The sequence below is a fragment of the Austrofundulus limnaeus genome, unplaced genomic scaffold, assembly GCF_001266775.1.
Source record: "Austrofundulus limnaeus strain Quisiro unplaced genomic scaffold, Austrofundulus_limnaeus-1.0 Scaffold20, whole genome shotgun sequence".
NCBI classification, from domain to species: domain Eukaryota; kingdom Metazoa; phylum Chordata; class Actinopteri; order Cyprinodontiformes; family Rivulidae; genus Austrofundulus; species Austrofundulus limnaeus.
The window spans coordinates 731,581-750,298 of record NW_013952422.1 but is presented as its reverse complement, the minus strand read 5'-3'; the positions used below and the strand labels follow the sequence as shown (position 1 = coordinate 750,298).

General features: G+C 37.5%; 1 protein-coding gene across 2 annotated transcripts in view; it reads right to left on the bottom strand.

The window, feature by feature from the left end:
* unc5cb (unc-5 netrin receptor Cb) overlaps positions 1-18,718 on the bottom strand; it is a gene marked incomplete at its 5' end in the record, with an annotated part of 69,676 nt that overhangs the window by 35,588 nt on the left and 15,370 nt on the right. For both annotated transcript variants that reach the window (XM_014003714.1, XM_014003715.1), the window contains 2 exon segments: positions 159-339; positions 16,840-16,943. In XM_014003714.1, the coding sequence (XP_013859168.1) occupies positions 159-339; positions 16,840-16,943 (285 nt within the window).

Sequence of the window (18,718 nt, the reverse complement as noted above, 5' to 3'; positions counted from 1 at the left end):
GCCCCCTCCTCTCTCCTGAACAGCCCATTGTTGGCATTTTTTAAATTTTGCCTTGGGGCGGAGTTATCCTTTCACATGGGGGATAAGATACACTTTAAAAACTTTGAACTGCATTAAACTGCCTGAGAAATGCTTCAATAAAAAGTTATGAGATTTACCGTAGACAATAACCGTGGCCGTGGTGCTACGCCTTTTGGCTACGATGTTTTTAGCCACGCAGGTGTAGTTGGCTGTGTCGGAGAGGCGGGCCTGTTTGATTATCAGGTTGTGATCGATGGTGATGTAGAAGTTTCTGTCATCTGCGGGATCAATAATGTCTTCATTCTTCAACCACTCCACCTGAGGAAAACAGAGGAAGATGTGGAAAAAGGAACAATCAAAAACACTAAAAACAGAAGAAGACATGGCAAATAAAATTTTGACCACATTAAATAAATGTTTCAAACATAAAAATGTTATAGTTTTTCTTGTTTTTGTAGAATTTCTCATATAACAGTGAAGACCTGGATCGGAGCACAGTTGTTTACGTCCCTGAGGTCCTGCTACAAAAAGTCAATAGCTATCATGCTCTTTTTATTCTCCCCTAGAACAAAGCACTACAGTAAAAAAGCAGCACTATCAGACAGCAGAGAAAAGAAAACTCTCCACAATCGTGAAAGCCGAGAGTCTCTCTGACCTTTAGTTCCATTTCTTCAAATCATACTTGATATTAAACTCCTGGTTCCATCACAGAACATCAGATCATTTAAAACCAATATTTTACAGTAATTCATCCAAATATCAGCCTTTTTTCCCCCTATAAAAAGTGTAAAGGTTCAGTTTTCTTAAAAGAAACTACACGTGCCATCTCACACTGTGCTGTTGCTTTGATTCAAAAATATTTCCTGGTCCTATTCTTCAAAAGAGGCCGTTCGGTGATGAAAACGCCTGGCAAAGAGCTAACTTCCTGTGTGGAGGCAAAGATAAGCGAGATGTTTTTAAAGGATTTTCCTCAGGAGAGATAAAGGATCTCTAAAAGTGGGGCAATCACCTGATATGAGTCCTGCTGAGACAAAACAGCCAATGCAAGCCCAGCATTGGTAGAAGTCTTAAAAGAGAAGAATGACTGAAGTTTGACGATGCACCAGTATGCACCACTGTGTGTTTTAGTTTGAGATGACAGAAATAACACCGCTTATTCAGTGGGGGGGCACACTGACAAGCCTGAGAAATAAATATTGTCACTACTTACAATTACTTCACACTTATCTTCTCAAACCAAGGCCCAGATGAAGCAGCGCAGAACAAACTTCTATCTGCACAAACACTGGGTGTGAATTTCGCAGGAGCAAAGCTTTACAGTAAACTTCAAAAAAATCTAAATGCATTTTCTCTTCAGATTTGCTTTTTTACGAGTTTCTTCCTTCATAAACATGTAACGGCCTAATCGATTTCATGGAGCCGGGAGGGATACTGTTCCATCACGAGCTGTCTGCTAACTGAAACTAAAGCTCTCGCTTATTTGATTTTTATCCAACTAAATGCTGCGTGGATTATATAGCACTGTTTGAAGGTGCAATAAACTGTCAGTCACCCTGACTTTTGGGTTTAAAAAGTAGGTTTTTACATAAAACAGAAGATTTACAGTGGATGCTTTCGGCAAAGTCAAATGAAACTCAGCTAGAATCAGAATGACTGCAAAAAAACTAATTGCAGCCTGTTGATAGCAAATATAGATTAAAAATATTTTAACTATTGCTACTTTGCTGTGCCAGAAACCTTAATGCTTCAAGTAAAACACCGTTGCATTATATGCCTGAGTTCTCAGCAATGATCTGACATGATCTCTTGGTGCTTGGAGTATGTGTTGGTGATAACTTTCAGCTACTACCACACTAACAAGCATAAATAAATAAATAAATAAATAAATAAATAAATAAATAAATAAATAAATAAATAAATCTCCTGTTGGCCAGCAATGCATCTTGGGATAAGCTGAGCCGAGAAGCATCCACCGAGCCCATCCCTGAAATTGGAGTAAAAGGATTCATTTGTGGGCCACAATTGGAGGAGTCTCAAAATTTGGACAGACTTCAGTGTGGCACAGTCACATAAGCGGCTAACAATTTCAGCCTTCAAAGAATGCAGCCCCTGAATTTGGACACAACCTATTATCCCCAGAGAAAGGATTTGGCCTGACTTTCGATTACTGTACATTTATTAAATAGTTTATGAAAGTTCAGTCCATTTCTAGTGGATCAAAATATATTTTGCTAACAGACAAAGAAACACAAGCACACACAGACTAAACATGTTCGCCCACCTTTCATGCTGGCAGCTCATGATTAGTCATTTTAGTAAGGAGCTGTTGAGTCTCCCTCTGTTCTCATTACCTTCCAGCTAATCTGTTCTGACACTTAAACTGCTGAGACTTTCATGACAGGGGCAGAGATCAAGCATCAACCTTATGACCTGCAGCTTCTAGTTCAAACATACAGTGTCTTTAGCTCAACCTAATGATGGATACAATCATGATAAACAACAATAGATTAGCATCATAAGATTTAATGAAGGACTACATGCATTCATCATCGCAGACTGGTGATAAACCTGTTTGCATTTGTTTGTCTGTAGCTTTAGCAAAATGTCAGTGTGAATAAACAGTATTGAAGAAGCTATCGATCTGTTAGCAAAATATTTTTAAAACAAAGAAAAAAAAATCACTGACTGTAGCTGATTAACTTCTGACAATAAGAGCCAACCTAAAATTGGTGATAACTCTGACAACACATTGAGCTAAAATTAGTGTGAGTGGTAGTAGCTGGGAGTCATCCTCATCACATACTCTGAGCATGAGATTGCACATGTTGTTCGGAAGGTTTAACCAAAACAGACGAAAGAGCTGCAGGGGCTTTAGTGATTGTTTGTATCCCAGTTCCTGCATAAATCTTTAATACTGAAGTGAAAAAAATTCTAGCAGAAAGAAAGATCCAGAACAAAGTTTAGAGAACAAAGATTTGACAGTGATCTTATTGTCACTCTGTGTGCCTTTTGTTCTCAAGCTAAAAAAAAAAAGAAGAAGTCCCGAACTGAACAAATTAAATGATGCAAACAAGAGAAACAAAAAGATTTTTCTTTCTTTTTTGGCACAATAAATATTTTCTTTTTTCAGTGCTCGCATCAGTTGGTGCTGAAAAAGAAAGCATTGGTGAAAGCCTTAAAATTATTTCTAGTTTTCTTTTTTTTTAATAGGAGAAAAGTGATTGACAGTAAATACAAAGAGGTAGTTATCCAATTTTCACCAATCACAGAGGCAGCCTTTCCAAAACGTGCTGCGTTCGGATGTCAGAAGCACTTTTGTAGAGAAAGGTAATTAAAAATTGAACAAAAGAGCTTTTCAGTGCAGATGGAGGGGTGGGATGAAGAGAGGGTGACAAGAAAACTTGTGCGCAAGAGGAAAAAGTGAGCAACGGTCTGATCTTTTTTTTTAATTATGTACAAAAGCAGAAGTGAAAGGATAAATCTGCAACAAATTCTACACAACCACAACCGCTGAAGATAATATCTTACACAGTAATGCCAACAGACTCTCACACACACACCTGTACAACCACACGCTCTCACAGCTCGTTAGCATCTGATTGGCAGCGAAACATCCAGAGAGGTAATTGGCACATTTTTTGTCATCAGCTAAAGGAAATTGCCACGTGTCACATGTCATTGGTTTGCAGCAAAAGGAGACAGTGAAATGAGAATATAGTCCTATAAGAAGAGAGACGGGGAGATGCGAGACAGAAGGCAGGAAGCTAAGAAGAAGCAGGTGCATCTGCAGGAGGGAAGTTACCTGTGTGGTAAAATATATATTTATATGCATCAATCTGATAGTCAAGGAGGCTAAAGTAGAAACACATGAGTGAGACAGAAAGCTGAAAATTAAATAAATGAAGAAATGAAGCAAATATTAAAACACAATTGCAGAAAAAAACATATTCTCTCTTTCTGTTTATTTTGTAAAAAATGCATTGATTTATATTGAGTCTTAAATGCATTTCAAATATACTTTCTTATGCTTAAGATGTTAAGAGTTTTTTTATAATCAATGTGCAATCAGGTTATTGTTATACTGTGATTAAGACCGTTGTGAGAACAACACACCTAACACTGACTGGTAAAACTGACACAATACAATCAGATACATAATGTTTCCTACATTTAAGATGTCCTTAGTAAAAATAAAACTGTCCCTTGTTAAGTGAGGTCATCCCCCTCCTTCAGTGATGTCATTTTCAGGAGGCGTGACTCAGTCCTGAAGACACTGTGTAATGATGAAGGACGCAAAATGTGTTTTGTTGAGACTTCGAGCCAGAGGGAGACTCTGGATGAAAAGGTCCACAGTGATGGGATCGGCTTTATATGTCTGCAAATAAAGGCTGAAGTCTGAGAAATGGGTTGGTTTCCTGTGCTGTTTCAAGCTCTCAAAAAACACCATTTTTTTTCCATACCAATACTTGGATTTTTGAATAGCATTACATCATTGATTGTATCAGTCATAAATCAATAAAAAATAATAAAAATAATAATACTGTTTATTCAACTAACAAGATATTTTTAACGTGATGTCATTTTTATGGCTTAAATTGGGAGCATGAAATGTTCAAGTCTGACATGACCTACAACATTAATAACTATTTCTTGATAAGTTTTCAGATGCATAAATTTTTCAGTGTCTTCAAAACAAATGGAGAACATGGAGCAGGATTATAAGTCATAATTACTGTAGTTTTTCTGGCAATTGGGAAATATTCAGTGTGCATTGCCAATGCAATGCACACTATTGTGATTCGTTTCCCATCCAAGTCATCTCAACTTTCCCATGCTTCTCTTCCTGCATACTTTGTCCTAGAGCTGCCATTGTAATTTATATCTGCAAAGCTCCTGTGCCAAATGATGGCTATGCCTTTTGGTGCCTGTAAAATTTATAGTTTATGAAATTTTAAATGTTTAATGAATTATAATGGCAGTCAATGGAGCCTTGTATTGGTCCAATACTGCCCCATGCTGCACTCAACTTGGTACTGCACCATAGTCTAATATTTCAACTCAGTAGTTTAGTGTTTACAGTACTAATATGATTGTATTTTGATGTTTTACTATAATGTTGTCTTAATACTGCTCTATTGTTGTAATATTATGCAGTTTAGTGTCAATAATTGTATTGGCAATGTGGCCTCTTTCTGCACACATACAAACCAACCCCTGGCACCACCTTCTGCTACAACTCCATTGGTCTAATGGTCTATGTCATGGGTTTTCATGTGGGAGATCAGGGTTCAAAACCCGGCTAATGCAACTTTAAGAAAAATTCTCTTAGAACTTCATGTTGTCACACAATTACCTTAATTCTAAACACCTGCTGATGTGACATGGACAAGCTGGTATAGAAAACACATTTGAACTTGGTCAAAGTTCATTCTYCAAGTCCAATGCTGCAGGCAAAGCCATGCTGCAATGACATGCTACATAGCAATGCACACTTGTTTTTACATCGTAAAAACCCATGTCTAGTCTAAATTAGTTTTCCTAATCATTTTTAGTCCCGAAACTTTTGCAAAAAAAAAAAAAGTATTCAAGATGAGATCCTTAGTGCTCATGAGACAGCTGCAATTTATTTTAACAGGTCATTTTAAACAACATACAATCAACTAATTAAAATATGGTTTGCAGGCACATGCCGCCTCCTGTATTGGGACACAGCTGAAGCGTCCTTCCACCATCTTCTTGTAGCAGAGGAATCTGGCCGCAGTCAGACTGCGGCACCATTGTAGGAGTAACCAGCAAGTGGGACGCTTCATCGCTCTGCCTGCGTGTGCCAGCTCAACACTAATTAGCCTAATATGCAGAGCACACTGTACACAATCCACACACTTGTTAGGAACCGAGAGGCAAAACCGTTCATTACTCATTGCTGTGTGGATTTGTGTCAGAAATAGAGTGTGTGTGTGTGTGTGTGTGTGTGTGTGTGTGTGTGTGTGTGTGTGTGTGTGTGTGTGTGTGTGTGNGCATAGAGAGGAGTGTGAAAAGAAAAGGAAGGTGAAGAAAATGTTCCACAGTAATGTGCGAGTCTTTATGACAAAGAAGTCGTAATGAGTTCTCCAGCTTCTCCACGCGGAGCCCAACTTCCTATAGGTTGTAATTTTTTCATTTACCCCCTTTTTCATGCTAAATTTCTGTTCCGTGTTTGAATGATGCACCTGGAGCACGAGCCACACACGTTTTTCTACTGATAATTCAGTTATTCAGACAACAAGCCACATGCTCCACATCTGCTCGCATGACAAGTCTGAAACTGTGAGCAGAGTAAACAATAACGTGACGTGCACAGAGGCAGGTTGTGATCGACAAAAAGGTTTGTGTGTAGTTCTGATTGCTAGGACGGTGTGAAGAAACATATGCTACAGAGATGAAGTTTAAGTTGTTATGGCAGATGGCATCTAACAAAAAATGAAAAAAAAAAAAAAAACAACTACGGTATGTGAGGTGTTTTTAAAAACTTTTAAAAAATCTAAGAAATGTAGCTGGACCTTTTGAATCAAGTTGGCTCTAAAAGTTTAACAGATGTAGAGGAGAATCCAGTGATTGTTTCCTGAAAGTTTTGCTAAAAGTTGTCTAATAGCTCATGAGATTTTGTGGTAAAACACACAAAAATAAAATAAATAAATAAATAAATAAACAAACAAACAGCATGGCCTACTGTCCACTTTTCAGTAGCAATAACTGTGACAAAACAAAACACACTAATAGTAAACAGCTTTCTCCATCATTGTAATGGCAAAAAAACACAAACACACCAAGATAAATTCATCTATAAATGTTAGGCAACAATGAGACAAATCATTACCTGGAAAATTATAATAAAATATTGTAAAATATAAAAATGTTATTAAAAATGTAAATAAACTGGGAAATGTGTAACGCTTCCAAACCTCTATTGGACACCATTTCCTGTTAACAAAGCTAAATAAATTTAGATGATTGATAACAACAAACATAACAATGATCAGTTAAAATAGGGCTGGTGGATCTATCAAACAAATCCATGTATCCCGTGTTTTTCCAACGAATAATGGTTAAAATGGCTCTATTGCAACCATTGCATTCGACGAGAAACTGTGCTGGATCGATAATCTGGCATTAGTTTGGATTTCATCAAGTCAACAAAATGCAATAATTTAGACCACCATCTAAAAATTCATCAGTTGCAAAATGAAGAATGATGTAAACTCAACATGTCTATGTATCCCCCCACACACACAAGAGGCAAATAAACCAGCTGTGAAGCAGATGACATTTACCAAAGCCATCCCACACCACAGAACTTGGGACTGTTTACTATTTTAACACTTTTTTGTGGTTTGTTGTTGTTCAAAATTCTCAACATGTGCAAATAGTTTAGAGATGTTTTGATACCTGACTGTTCTGAATCAGTTGATTTTATAGACCTTTGTTTTTGTCATCTGAAGTCATCACATATTTTTCATTTTATTTTTTATTTTACATGTGTTATGTTAGAAGCACCAAGGAGCACCTGTTTAGTTTAAACTGTTTTATTGTCTCTTGGATTCTTGCTTGGTGTATTTCAAGCAGCTATGGTCTCATTAAAGGTCTAGAGTAGAGCTATTCAACTAAACGCACAGTTACTGCAGGACAATGGCCGAGGGGCCGGACATAGAGCAATTAAAGTCATTATGTAAATAAACCAAGTATTACAAAGATATGTCACCGTTGAAATAGTTTATTTTGCTGCATTTAATTGTGAATACAACATACAGAACCCTATGTATTAAAAGTAGTGATGGTAAAACAAAATAAACAAAAATAACACATTCTGCCTCTTATTTAACACAAATAATATTTTGACATCTCTGACATGCCAAGTTTTTAAACCAATTTTATTTTCACTTTAATAGTTTTATCTTCAACTGCTCTCAACTGTCTTAGGTGTTCATAGAAATGCTTTTTACCAGCTTCTAGCCAAGATTCTGACATTTCTGTTTATACCAAACATGTCTATAACTATGTTTACATGGGCAAAATTCTTTGATCAGATTAAAATGTATTCCGATTAAATGTTACGAATGCATTGTTTACATGGGCACGGTCCGATCATGACGAGTGTTTACATGCACCAGGCTTTTATTCAGAATAGAAGCACTGACATGCGCAAAGTTGTTAAATTTCCCTAAAAAAAAAATCACAGATGAACATAAACAAATGTCTTTTGAGTGACCAGAATGTACCTGCAACAGGTTTTAATAATGGTGGAGATGTTACTTCACTCCCTGGTTGAGCTGCAGGTGATGCACAGATTTTTTTCTTTTTCTATTTTCCTTTTGGCGAAGCAAAGCAGGCTGTTTGTCTTCCTTCTTTGTTGAATAAGAAAACGGGAGGAAAAGTTCTGTGGTGCTGGAAACTACAGCGCAACTGTCCCTCCCACCACAAAAGAGCAGAAACCGGTGGATGAAAGTCAGAAGATATGCACAGTCAGGTCAGTTTTCCACAATCAGAATAAAATGATCAGATTAAGTGTTTACATGCACGCAGTTTGGATTATCAATTGGCATAAACCACCTCTCTCATTTCAATTACAAATTATTTTGGATCGAGCTGAATCAGATCAGAACAATCTGAATGGGATGTTTACATGGTACATTTTTATTCCGAGTGGCTGTTTAATGCGATTACTTAGGTCCATGTAAACGTAGCTTATGTCTAACTAAAAGAATGTATAATAATTAAAATAGAAATCTGGGGGTTTGGGCTTAAGAGACGAATGAATCAAATGGCGGGCCAAACTTTGGTCAATCTGGCGACCCGCGGGCCACATCCAGCCCACGAGTCGCCAGTTGGACAGCCCAGGTCTAGAGTGTAGGCAACAGAAAGAGACAGAGGTGCAGTAATTCCATTTGTGAAAAAACATCTGAGTGGAAGTGATGGTTACAATTGTTAAAATAAAACATGAAATTTATTCAGATTTTGTATTCAAATTTTTGAATAATTTTCCTTTTTGTTTTTCATTGCTATTTCCTTCATATTGCCCAGCCCCAGTTTAAATATATCTAATCAATAAGAGCACACTAAAAAACTTCACCCCCGCACCAAATTTTACATTTATTATTGTTCGCTTCAAGGCCATTTCTTGCTAATTGTAATAAAAAAATAAATGTTTGAGTAACATGGCAACTGGAAAACAAAGTCTTGTGCAATATGACAAACAACTTTCCCCCCATTTTTTTGAATCATCTAGTTTTTCAATAAATCTCTGAGATGGACTGCTGTGACTCGAGGTAAAAATAATGACCTCCTCCAACAACTCTGGCCTTCACTTCTCCACAACACCAGGACAAATAAAACAAATTTAAACGAGCTCCTACACCAGGCAGCTCATCTACTGCACTTTCACTCACAGTTTCCTGACAGAATATCAGAGCATGACTTCACCTCTCTTATTTATGAAGGGGAAATAAAAGCATTGAACTTGTTTTGGTCAAATAATTAGACTTAACCTGGCACAAACCATTACTGTAGTCTTACAAGATGGAGAACTTGTTGATTCACTCTGCTTGGAATGTTGTTTCTCTGTGTCTCTAAAAAATAGCTTAGATGATTACTCATCTAGGAAAGGTTTATACGCCATGAAAAAAAAAAGTTTGGAACTTAGTATACAATTCAATTTTCAGAAGCAAGGACAAACTCGAGCAATTACAAAGCACAACACGAAAAGAAAATGTTTTTTTCTTAAGACCATAAAGAATTACACAAATAAAAGCTGAACTTTAGCAATTTACCTACATTATATAGATGTTGATCTGTTATATAAATGTAGAAATGTTTTTGCAATTTGAAAAAAATAAAAAAAGAATTGAAGGTCAAGCATTTCTTAAAGCTACACTCAGTTAATGCAAGTTTTAAATTCAAACAAACTTCTGTAGAAAAACGATGGAGTTTTAACTGTTTTGGCTGAACCTTGGAAAGTTTTAAACGATCTGATAAAATATTGTCAGCATCAGTGTGTGTAAGGGATGATTCTCTGCTGCTAACAACATCTGTAGAACTGACCGATTTAAAGACATTTTTTTTACCTTTTTTAAAGGGGAAATATCATGTAAAATCAACTTTTTTGAGTTTTATATCATGTTATAATGTTATCTTCTCATCAAAACATGCCCTGAGTCTTGCTTTGACTCATTCATGCATGTTTGAGAAATCCTGTAGTGTCCTGAGACAGCAGGCAGGGGAGCAAAACGACCGGTTGGGACTAGAACCTCCTTTTAGGATCAGCTCCTCCTCTGGGCTGTGTCTCCAAGCTGAGCTTCCTCATCACAGAGCACACACACTCACCCAGCCCTGTGCTGAAATGGGTGGGACAGAAGTGGAAGGGGGTTCTTAAAGAGACAGAGGCCAATTTCAAGGTGTTTAGAAACAGATATGATGAGAAGTCAAGTTTAATTTCTATTTAAACACATATACAGCATTTTAATAACAGCTGAAGGTGACATAGATACTTTATTATGGTATAGGATTTAAATATATGCCCGAGAAACACATAATATTGCCCCTTTAAAGTTAGTTTGCTACAGTGGCTTTCTTTACTTGGGTTGGACATAAACGTTCAGTTATGAATGTGCATCCATTGATCAAGTTCTGTAAGCTTAAAATAAGTTTGTCCAATAGTCAGTGAGATATTTTGTTAACAGACACACAAGGGCAAAACATTATCACACAGCTTTTGCCTTGTAGCGGTAGGCGATAAACATGGGAAAAAGCCAATGGCCCATGTGGTGTATTTGGTGTTTTATTGGTTATTTTCCAAAGAATATTTCAAACTTATTGAAAAACTTATTTTCCCTCGTTTTCTCATCTGAAGTCTGAAAGAACCCGCTGCATGCACAGAAAAGCCTCTGAGGCACGACATTTTCCAGGTAAAGCTAACCACCGAAGGCAACAGTGGAAAGTGAGGTGACTCACAGAGAACAGCGGAGCTCACAAATGTGGGCTATTACAGGAAATCACTGGCTTTGCGCAGAAAGCCTGCAGTGATTGACAGGTGAGCACCTGCAGGGCAATTTTTAGACGGTTGCCACGGGGATTTTGTCTGGCCCCCCGAACACATCATCTCCCACAGGAAACCTTGATGAAAATGCACTTGCTGTTTCACCAGGTACTGAAGTGCTGTTGCGCTTGACATTTTTGGCACCACTCATAACTCAACTGGGCCCCGGTCATAGTGGGAAGATGTATGCTGGTATTTTTTTTATTTTTTTGGCAAGGTGACACTGTGCTCTCTACTGGATTTAGTTTACCTTCAAATCACCTTTATCTAAATCTAAATTATTCAGTAATGAAAAGGCCAAGCACTCATTGAAGAAATGCTTATTGCCCACTTCCTGTCATGACAGTTGCAAATTGAGGTAACCTCCAAAAAATGTCAGCAAAGTTTTTCTTTTTCTTTACTTTCGTGATGAAAAAGTTTGAATTACAGATCTTTGTGTGTCTCCATCTTTTCTTCTCAGTAAAGCCGGTGGACTTAATCATGGCAGCGGGGCCCGTTCCCTCCCCGCTGAGCATCAGTGACTTGTTACCCGCGATAACACGGCAGGACCCCGGCTGACTGAGGCGATGCCTGAATTAAAATCCTGGCTTCCATGGAAACAGGGCTTAGCGGCTCACAACGCTGCGTCACCTCTGAACTTTTGTCTTTGTCTCGAGGGCTGAGACAAGTGCTGTGAAATGAAGATGCGGGGCGCGAGCGAAGAAAAGGCACAACAAAGCGACATTCTTTCAGCTGTCTGCTTCATGAAACAGACACATATTTAAAGCATGAAAAGAGGCCACTCATGTGGAGGTTCTTTAAATGCTGATGAAAGAGTTCTGTGTTGATATTGAAACAGGGGAAATATCTGAACTGAGATGTTGGAACCCCACCCTGTCTTTACCTTTATTACTGTAACTATGGGCAGCTCTCAGCTAAGCCCACATATCACTGAAACAAAAGCCAAATTGCTCCTTGAATAGCCCCAGCAGTTACATTTCCCCTCTGTTTTTGATTAAGTATATATCAAATATTCATGGCTATGGAAACGTGTAACAAAGAGTCTTGGAAAGCCAGCTGAGTGTCTAATTTATTCACATCATACAATATGTTCAGATGACGGAAGCCGTATGCTATTTCAGAAACCTCACTCGCTGTGTTCCAGCACTCCGGGGCCAAAGTTCCATTGGTAATGGTCTCAAGGAAAGCCAAAATAAATGCCTGCTGCTTGTTTTCTTTGTGATTGTGGGTTAGAGTGCGGTGTGGGTGTAATCCACAGTTCGGTGACTAGCTGTACTCCAGTAAATCTATGCATCCAGTGCACAAAAAAACCCTTTCAAACATGTTAACAAGGGTACCTCCGGCTGAACTCGGAGTTTGGAAAACCTGTCAGACATTTGACGGCGACTGTTTCCTACGTTTTGTTCGGAAAACTTGCTGCATCATCACAGAAAACTATACGGCCGATTCAGCACAATGCTTAACTCGGCAGGGCAGCAGCCTCCGCAGAAAACCCAAGAAAGAATCACAAGCACTTAAATAGAATCAAAAGATGTCATTATGTTGGTTAACCATCCTGACATCTGATGTAAATCATCTGAAACGTGGGAAGCCAAAGGAGGAGGGCTGATACCAGTTCACATCAAACAAAGTCATGCTTTGTTGTAAAAAAGCTAATTATAACAGACTTTTTTTGATAAGGCAGAATGTGGGATTTGTGTTTTTGTGGATTTGTTTTGCCTGAAACTGATCTTTTTTTTTCAAACATTGAAGACTGTTTAGCTGTTTGCATCTATATCTCATGAACCACTGAACTGGTTTTAATTAAACTATTAGGAAATAATCATTAGATATACATTTACAACCTATTAAATTTTAGAATAGATTAATTTCAATGTGGCCATCGCAGCTAATCAATCCTGGCCAGCACAAATATGACTATAACGCTGTTATGTTTTTATATATATTGAGCTAAAGTGTGTTTGTATGTAGTAGCTGAGAGTCATTTACGACACAGTCTGGGCATGAGAGGTGGCAATATCTTGTGAGAACATGCACAACTTTATTTTCGAGGTTTGACCAAAACTAACAGTGTTTGTATATTCACGATGATACTGTATGTATTCCTTCAAGGGAAGATAGGCCTTTGATTTATTTATATTTTACTTCCAAAGACGTAGACATTCTTGTAATCTTTTAAATTGGCCTTATTCTCTCTAGGTTTTATTATTAATTCATTTTCTGTGCAGTTAAGATGAACATGGCAGTAGGTTGTGTACAATGTTCTTAAAAAATTAAGAAAGTGAGCAAGAAAACATTAAAAATAAATAGCCAAGGAAAAGTGGGAGTTGAATTAATCAAATATGCTCTATACAGCAGATGAACAGTGACTAATATTTATGAATTTAAGAAAAAAAATCTAGCAAAGAACAGTCTTATATCCTGAAAGATATAAATTTGCACAGTAACACCGGAGATGGGTACAGATTACTTTTACTTGAATACAATTTTTTGGGGGTAAAGGTACTTTTAGAAGTAGTTTTACTACACTGCATCTTTTTACTTTGAGGTACATTATCATGAAGTATACTCATACTTGAGTAAAATTTCTGAACACTCACTGTAAGTAACTTCACTGAATGAAGAACAAACATGTTTCAATCAGAAATGCAGCAGAGACACAACTACAGTTTTTGTTGGAGTGAGACCTCTTGTTTGTACACAAGCTATGTTCTAATGTCATCATTTTCTAACCATTTTCTGTCTGCTGAGACATTAGGAAGTCAAACGAATATATGGTAAACAGTAGATAAAGTCAATGGTAGTACTTTACCTTTAGTATCATAATGAGAAAAGTTTGACTTTTTCTGCTGGAATTTATTACTTTGGAATTATGCTTTTTGATACATTAATTTTCTTCATTTTAGACACATAACTGTCTGTTTTTTGTCAGTTTGATGACTTTATTTAAAACATTAAATCAGATATGATATTTTACTCTGTACTCAAGAAGCCATTTTTTTTTTTCAAAATACTTTACTTGAGTAATTTTTAAAGACTAATTTTTACTTTTACATGAGTAAAAATATGTTGAAGTAGTACTACTCATTTTTTGGTGCTCTGCCCACCTCAGAGCACCACAGTGCAGTTGGTGCAAGAAAAAAAAAACGTTTCTTTGAACCTGTTTTGAAGAAGGAAATCTCAACATTTTGATTTTGCCGCTCACTTCATCAGTGGTGAGTATATTTCTGTACACAGTACACACACACACACACACACACACACACACACAACTTCCACTCGTATAAGAACACATAGAGGTTGAACAGACAATGAACAATCAGCCCATTCTTTTTATTTGCAGCACAACGTCCATCACACATATTCAAAAGTGAAAAGAGAGTTGCTGTGAGAGCATGTTTTTTTATGGCCCGGCCACAGCATGCCAACCTTCCAGCCTCTCACTTAGCAGGAAAAAGCCTGCAAAAGAGCCACAGAGTGAACTGACAGCCCACTGGAGGCCTGACAGCAACCCACTGAATCAAACCCTGACAAAACCAGACCAGTTCTCCTCCTGCCTTCAGCCTCTTTCATCCTCCCTATATTTTTTTTGGTGTCGTGAGCGGATGAAATATGACAGATCTTTCCTTCACAGCGGCTGCTACATATTTTTGCAAATTCGTATGTAACCACAGTCTTAGCCCATCTGCTTTTTCCGAGCTTTTTCTTTTTTTTTTCTTTTTGTGAGCTTTTATGAGAAAATGCCTGACAAACAGACAAAAAAAAGCTGGATTCATTTTAATTCTTTCTCCCAATAAATCAGCTGACTTTGAGTTATGGAAAAGGGAAAATATCATATGAAAGGGATCTTTTTGTGCAGCCTTGAGGCAAGAGCATCTAAAGATGCTAATAGCATGCCTTATAAGCACATAATATACAAATTAAAGGTCTAGCTTTCCTTGAAGATCACATACAGTATGTCCCACCACCTTCAAAAGAGACATCTCATGCTTTTAAATCCTTCTTTTTCACATTTAAATCACACTGGGGTCTATATAAAGTGGAACTGCAATGCTTTGATCTGAATTGCTCCTTATTGTAACTCAACAAGCCTCTCTTCCACCCCTTTTCTGAGTTGTGTCTCAGATCAACTCATTTTGAGGCTGTCTCTTTAAACCCAAACAAGGCACTTCACACCCTGCCCCGTCTCCAGCTTCCAGACTGATCAATTCTAGTTTCATAGAGGGGTTTATGACTATATAGCAGTGCAGAAACTTTTTTTTTATTTACAGATGAATTAACGATGTCAGCGAGAGAAGACTTGTCCTTCCAGTTGGAGGCAGAGGAGAATGAACACCACCAAATTGTAGTTGGTAAGTCTAGACCTTATTTAGAAGTTCTACTGCAAAAATTGTGACATAATAGTTCAGACAATACAGTATAATAGAAAAGAGAGAAAATGGAACAGGTTGAAAATATAGATATCTACACAGCACCAGGGAAAACTAAATTCAAAATTTCTGCACTTCAAGCACACAACAAAATGCATTTAACAGCTAAATCTGAAGGAGATGTCACATTTATGTAGTTCTAAGGTCACTTAGCTGTAGCAGCCATGTTGAATCAGTCTTACTCCAAATGTTGATCAGTTGTATACGATGTATAATCAGTGATTAACAAACAAACACACAAAGGGAAAAAAACAGTATTGCTCACCTTTGCCACTTGGTGGTGAGCAGTAATGAAGTTCATCACATTGAAAAATAAGCATTCCGAGAAAACATAAACGACTCTGTTCCACAGGTCTGTGTTCTTTATCAGAACACACAGACACATGGAACAACTTACACAGTTTCAACACCTAAATTGTCTCGTAAATTCCTCAGCACAGAAGGCATAAATGGGCCATAATTGGAACCCAGTTGAGGAATCAAATGCTGCACAGAGCCAATCATAATCACAGTGTGAACTTACTGAAACAGACCAAAAAGCTGGATCATACAGGGAGTGCAAGTTCTCTCAGCTTAAAGTCTGTACAACCTGTCAGCACTTTCCGCAGGGATAAATACTGCACAGTTACGCTCACTTAACTCAGCTTTTCCAGGTCAATCAGCCTTTACAGAATTCACCACCGACCCCCTTAACCCTCAAAGGGCAAGGAGGAGATATTAACTAAGCCAAGGTTGCAAAGGGACACTTATTCTTTCTCCCCTCTGCATATAATTACAATTTTCTTTCCTCCAAACTGTCATGACTGGCTGATATTCAGGAAATACCCAAAGCACTTTAACAGCCCGTGCGGTGGTGGAAAATGTCATTATCTGTGCACTGTACTGTGTCATATTTATTCAGTGTTGTTTTATTAAAGCTTCTGAAATGTATCAGTTCAAAACTGAGCCAAAATATGCCTCTTTTCATCTGAAATAACAACAGACCGAAAATAGAACCGTTATGCTTCTAAATACATTGGCTCAATGTGTAATATTGTGGGTGTTTGGTGTTTTAGTAGTCCAATAAATACTATGTATATGATGGTGACATGTAATCAGAAACTGACCCCAAAAAGTCAGTGAAAATCACATAAACCTCTTTTCAGAGAAGCCAGTTTACTGGATTTGAGGTGAGAGCTTTTAGCGCGGCTTAGCACGGACCATCATGGGCCTCTTTTCCTCTGGCTAACACGCCCACATGAGAACTTATCTTTTCAAACAAACACATGACTTTATTAAAGAGAGTGCAGCAGTTTGGTAATCCCGCCCTTCAAATCTTACCTCAGCAGGTGGGATGCCTTCAGGTGGGCGACACTGCAGCAGCACTTCCTGCTCCAGTAACACTTCTTTCCCAAGAGGCTCCTGATCAAATGTCTTCCTCAGGTCTGCAGGGAACAAACAAAAACACATGGTGCATCTGTATTTGATTGACAGGTAGAGGTAGAGAAGACAGGCATTCACAGGCAGATAAGAAATTCTGTTAAAGTGGAAGGTCGTGTCAATTCATGAAACTTTGATTCACAAAAAAAAAAAAGATCTGTGGTTTGGTCAAATTCTAAAGATGTATTAACTGCAACAAAAGAGACATTTCTTTGTTCGCTGAAGAGAAAAATGGGCAGAAGCCTCCTGATTGAATAACGCAGAGAAAAGCTGTAAAGAGAATCTGATCGGTCAGGATAACCAAGGATTTTGCCCTAAATGGGAATCTGAATCCTCTTACAGGTACATGATGCTGAAAGAACCAAGATGTAAACCAGTGATGTCAAATCCTGGTCCTCAAGAGCCACTATTCTCCTGTTATAGTTGTAGTGATTAAAACATGATCTTCAAACTTTTAGAGAAAACATGAATAACATACAGATAATGTGTTCTGCACTGTGTACAACTTAATGACTAAATCAGATGCATTATGTGCTTATTAATTAAATTAATAGCATAATAACATTAATTTGAAAATTAAACTATTGAATTTATTAGTTAGAATTAAATAGACTGGCTTCACAAATCTGCAATAATGCTGCCTGAATTTCTAAATCTAAACATCAGCCGTCAAAAAAACTTAACTGGCAGACATTTACTTTGCTGCGTAAATAAAAGGATCTTTGTTGTAAAGAAAAACCAAGCAATAAAAAAAAAAACTTTCTCTACTGAAGTTGGCTCTTTTTTCTCATTTTTAATAGACTTTTTCCAATAATTGTCCTCTTAGTAATAAATTTGTTGTTGGACTCTCATTTTTGTCATTTAACCAATCAACTTTTGACGTGCAGCATTATCCATCAGGATTACACACTGCTAGCTGTTTGGAAGAATTCACTTATTTGTTAAATACACATAATTACTGACTCCCCCCAAGGTGAGATTGAGACGGTTGGAAACTTCCATGCAGCTACGTCCCAGATGTAAAGTAAGACTACAGATTTCCATGAAAGATATTCCTGGCTGGAGACTCATTGCACCAAGCTTTCCACAGTTCTCCACCTTTTTCCAACTCATAAGGCTTTAATTTCGACTAGTCACAATTTATCCTGAAAAACTAGTGGTTCACAGTATTTATTAAAAAGTACCAAAAGTTATGAAACAATTACAGGGAACATCCTGTTGATGCTAACACTAACCCACAAAATTAACAGCCTATGTCACAAAATTAACCATTAGATGTGACTTGACGGCCGGTTTGTAAAACAGACAGCAGTTCCTGTTATATTTGCTCTGGTGACTCTGAGTTGGCCTCGGAATGGAGAGAACTGATGGGGATTTATTGCACCATTTTTCAACTTTAGAGTCTGACACATGAAATCTACAATCAATCCTCCAAACTCCCTTAATACCATTTCCGTCTATGTAAAATAGCTCACTGTTACACTCTCAAATGACACCCTCACTGTGATTGTGAAGAACTGTTCACCACAGAAAAACACTTTTTCTCCCAGAAAATAAATCTACAATTCAGTTCCTCTTTTTTCCCTCTCTTTTTTTAAAATAGAAGAGAAATATGAGGCACCTTCATGGTGTAAAACAATACTTGTGCACAGTTTTGTGTTCATGGGGAAAAATAACCAAAAAAAACCAATGTCAAACTAAACCTAAAATAAAAGGTTTAACGTTTTATTTTCCCATCATTCCCTCACTTTGTTCATAAAAAACACATATACATATATAT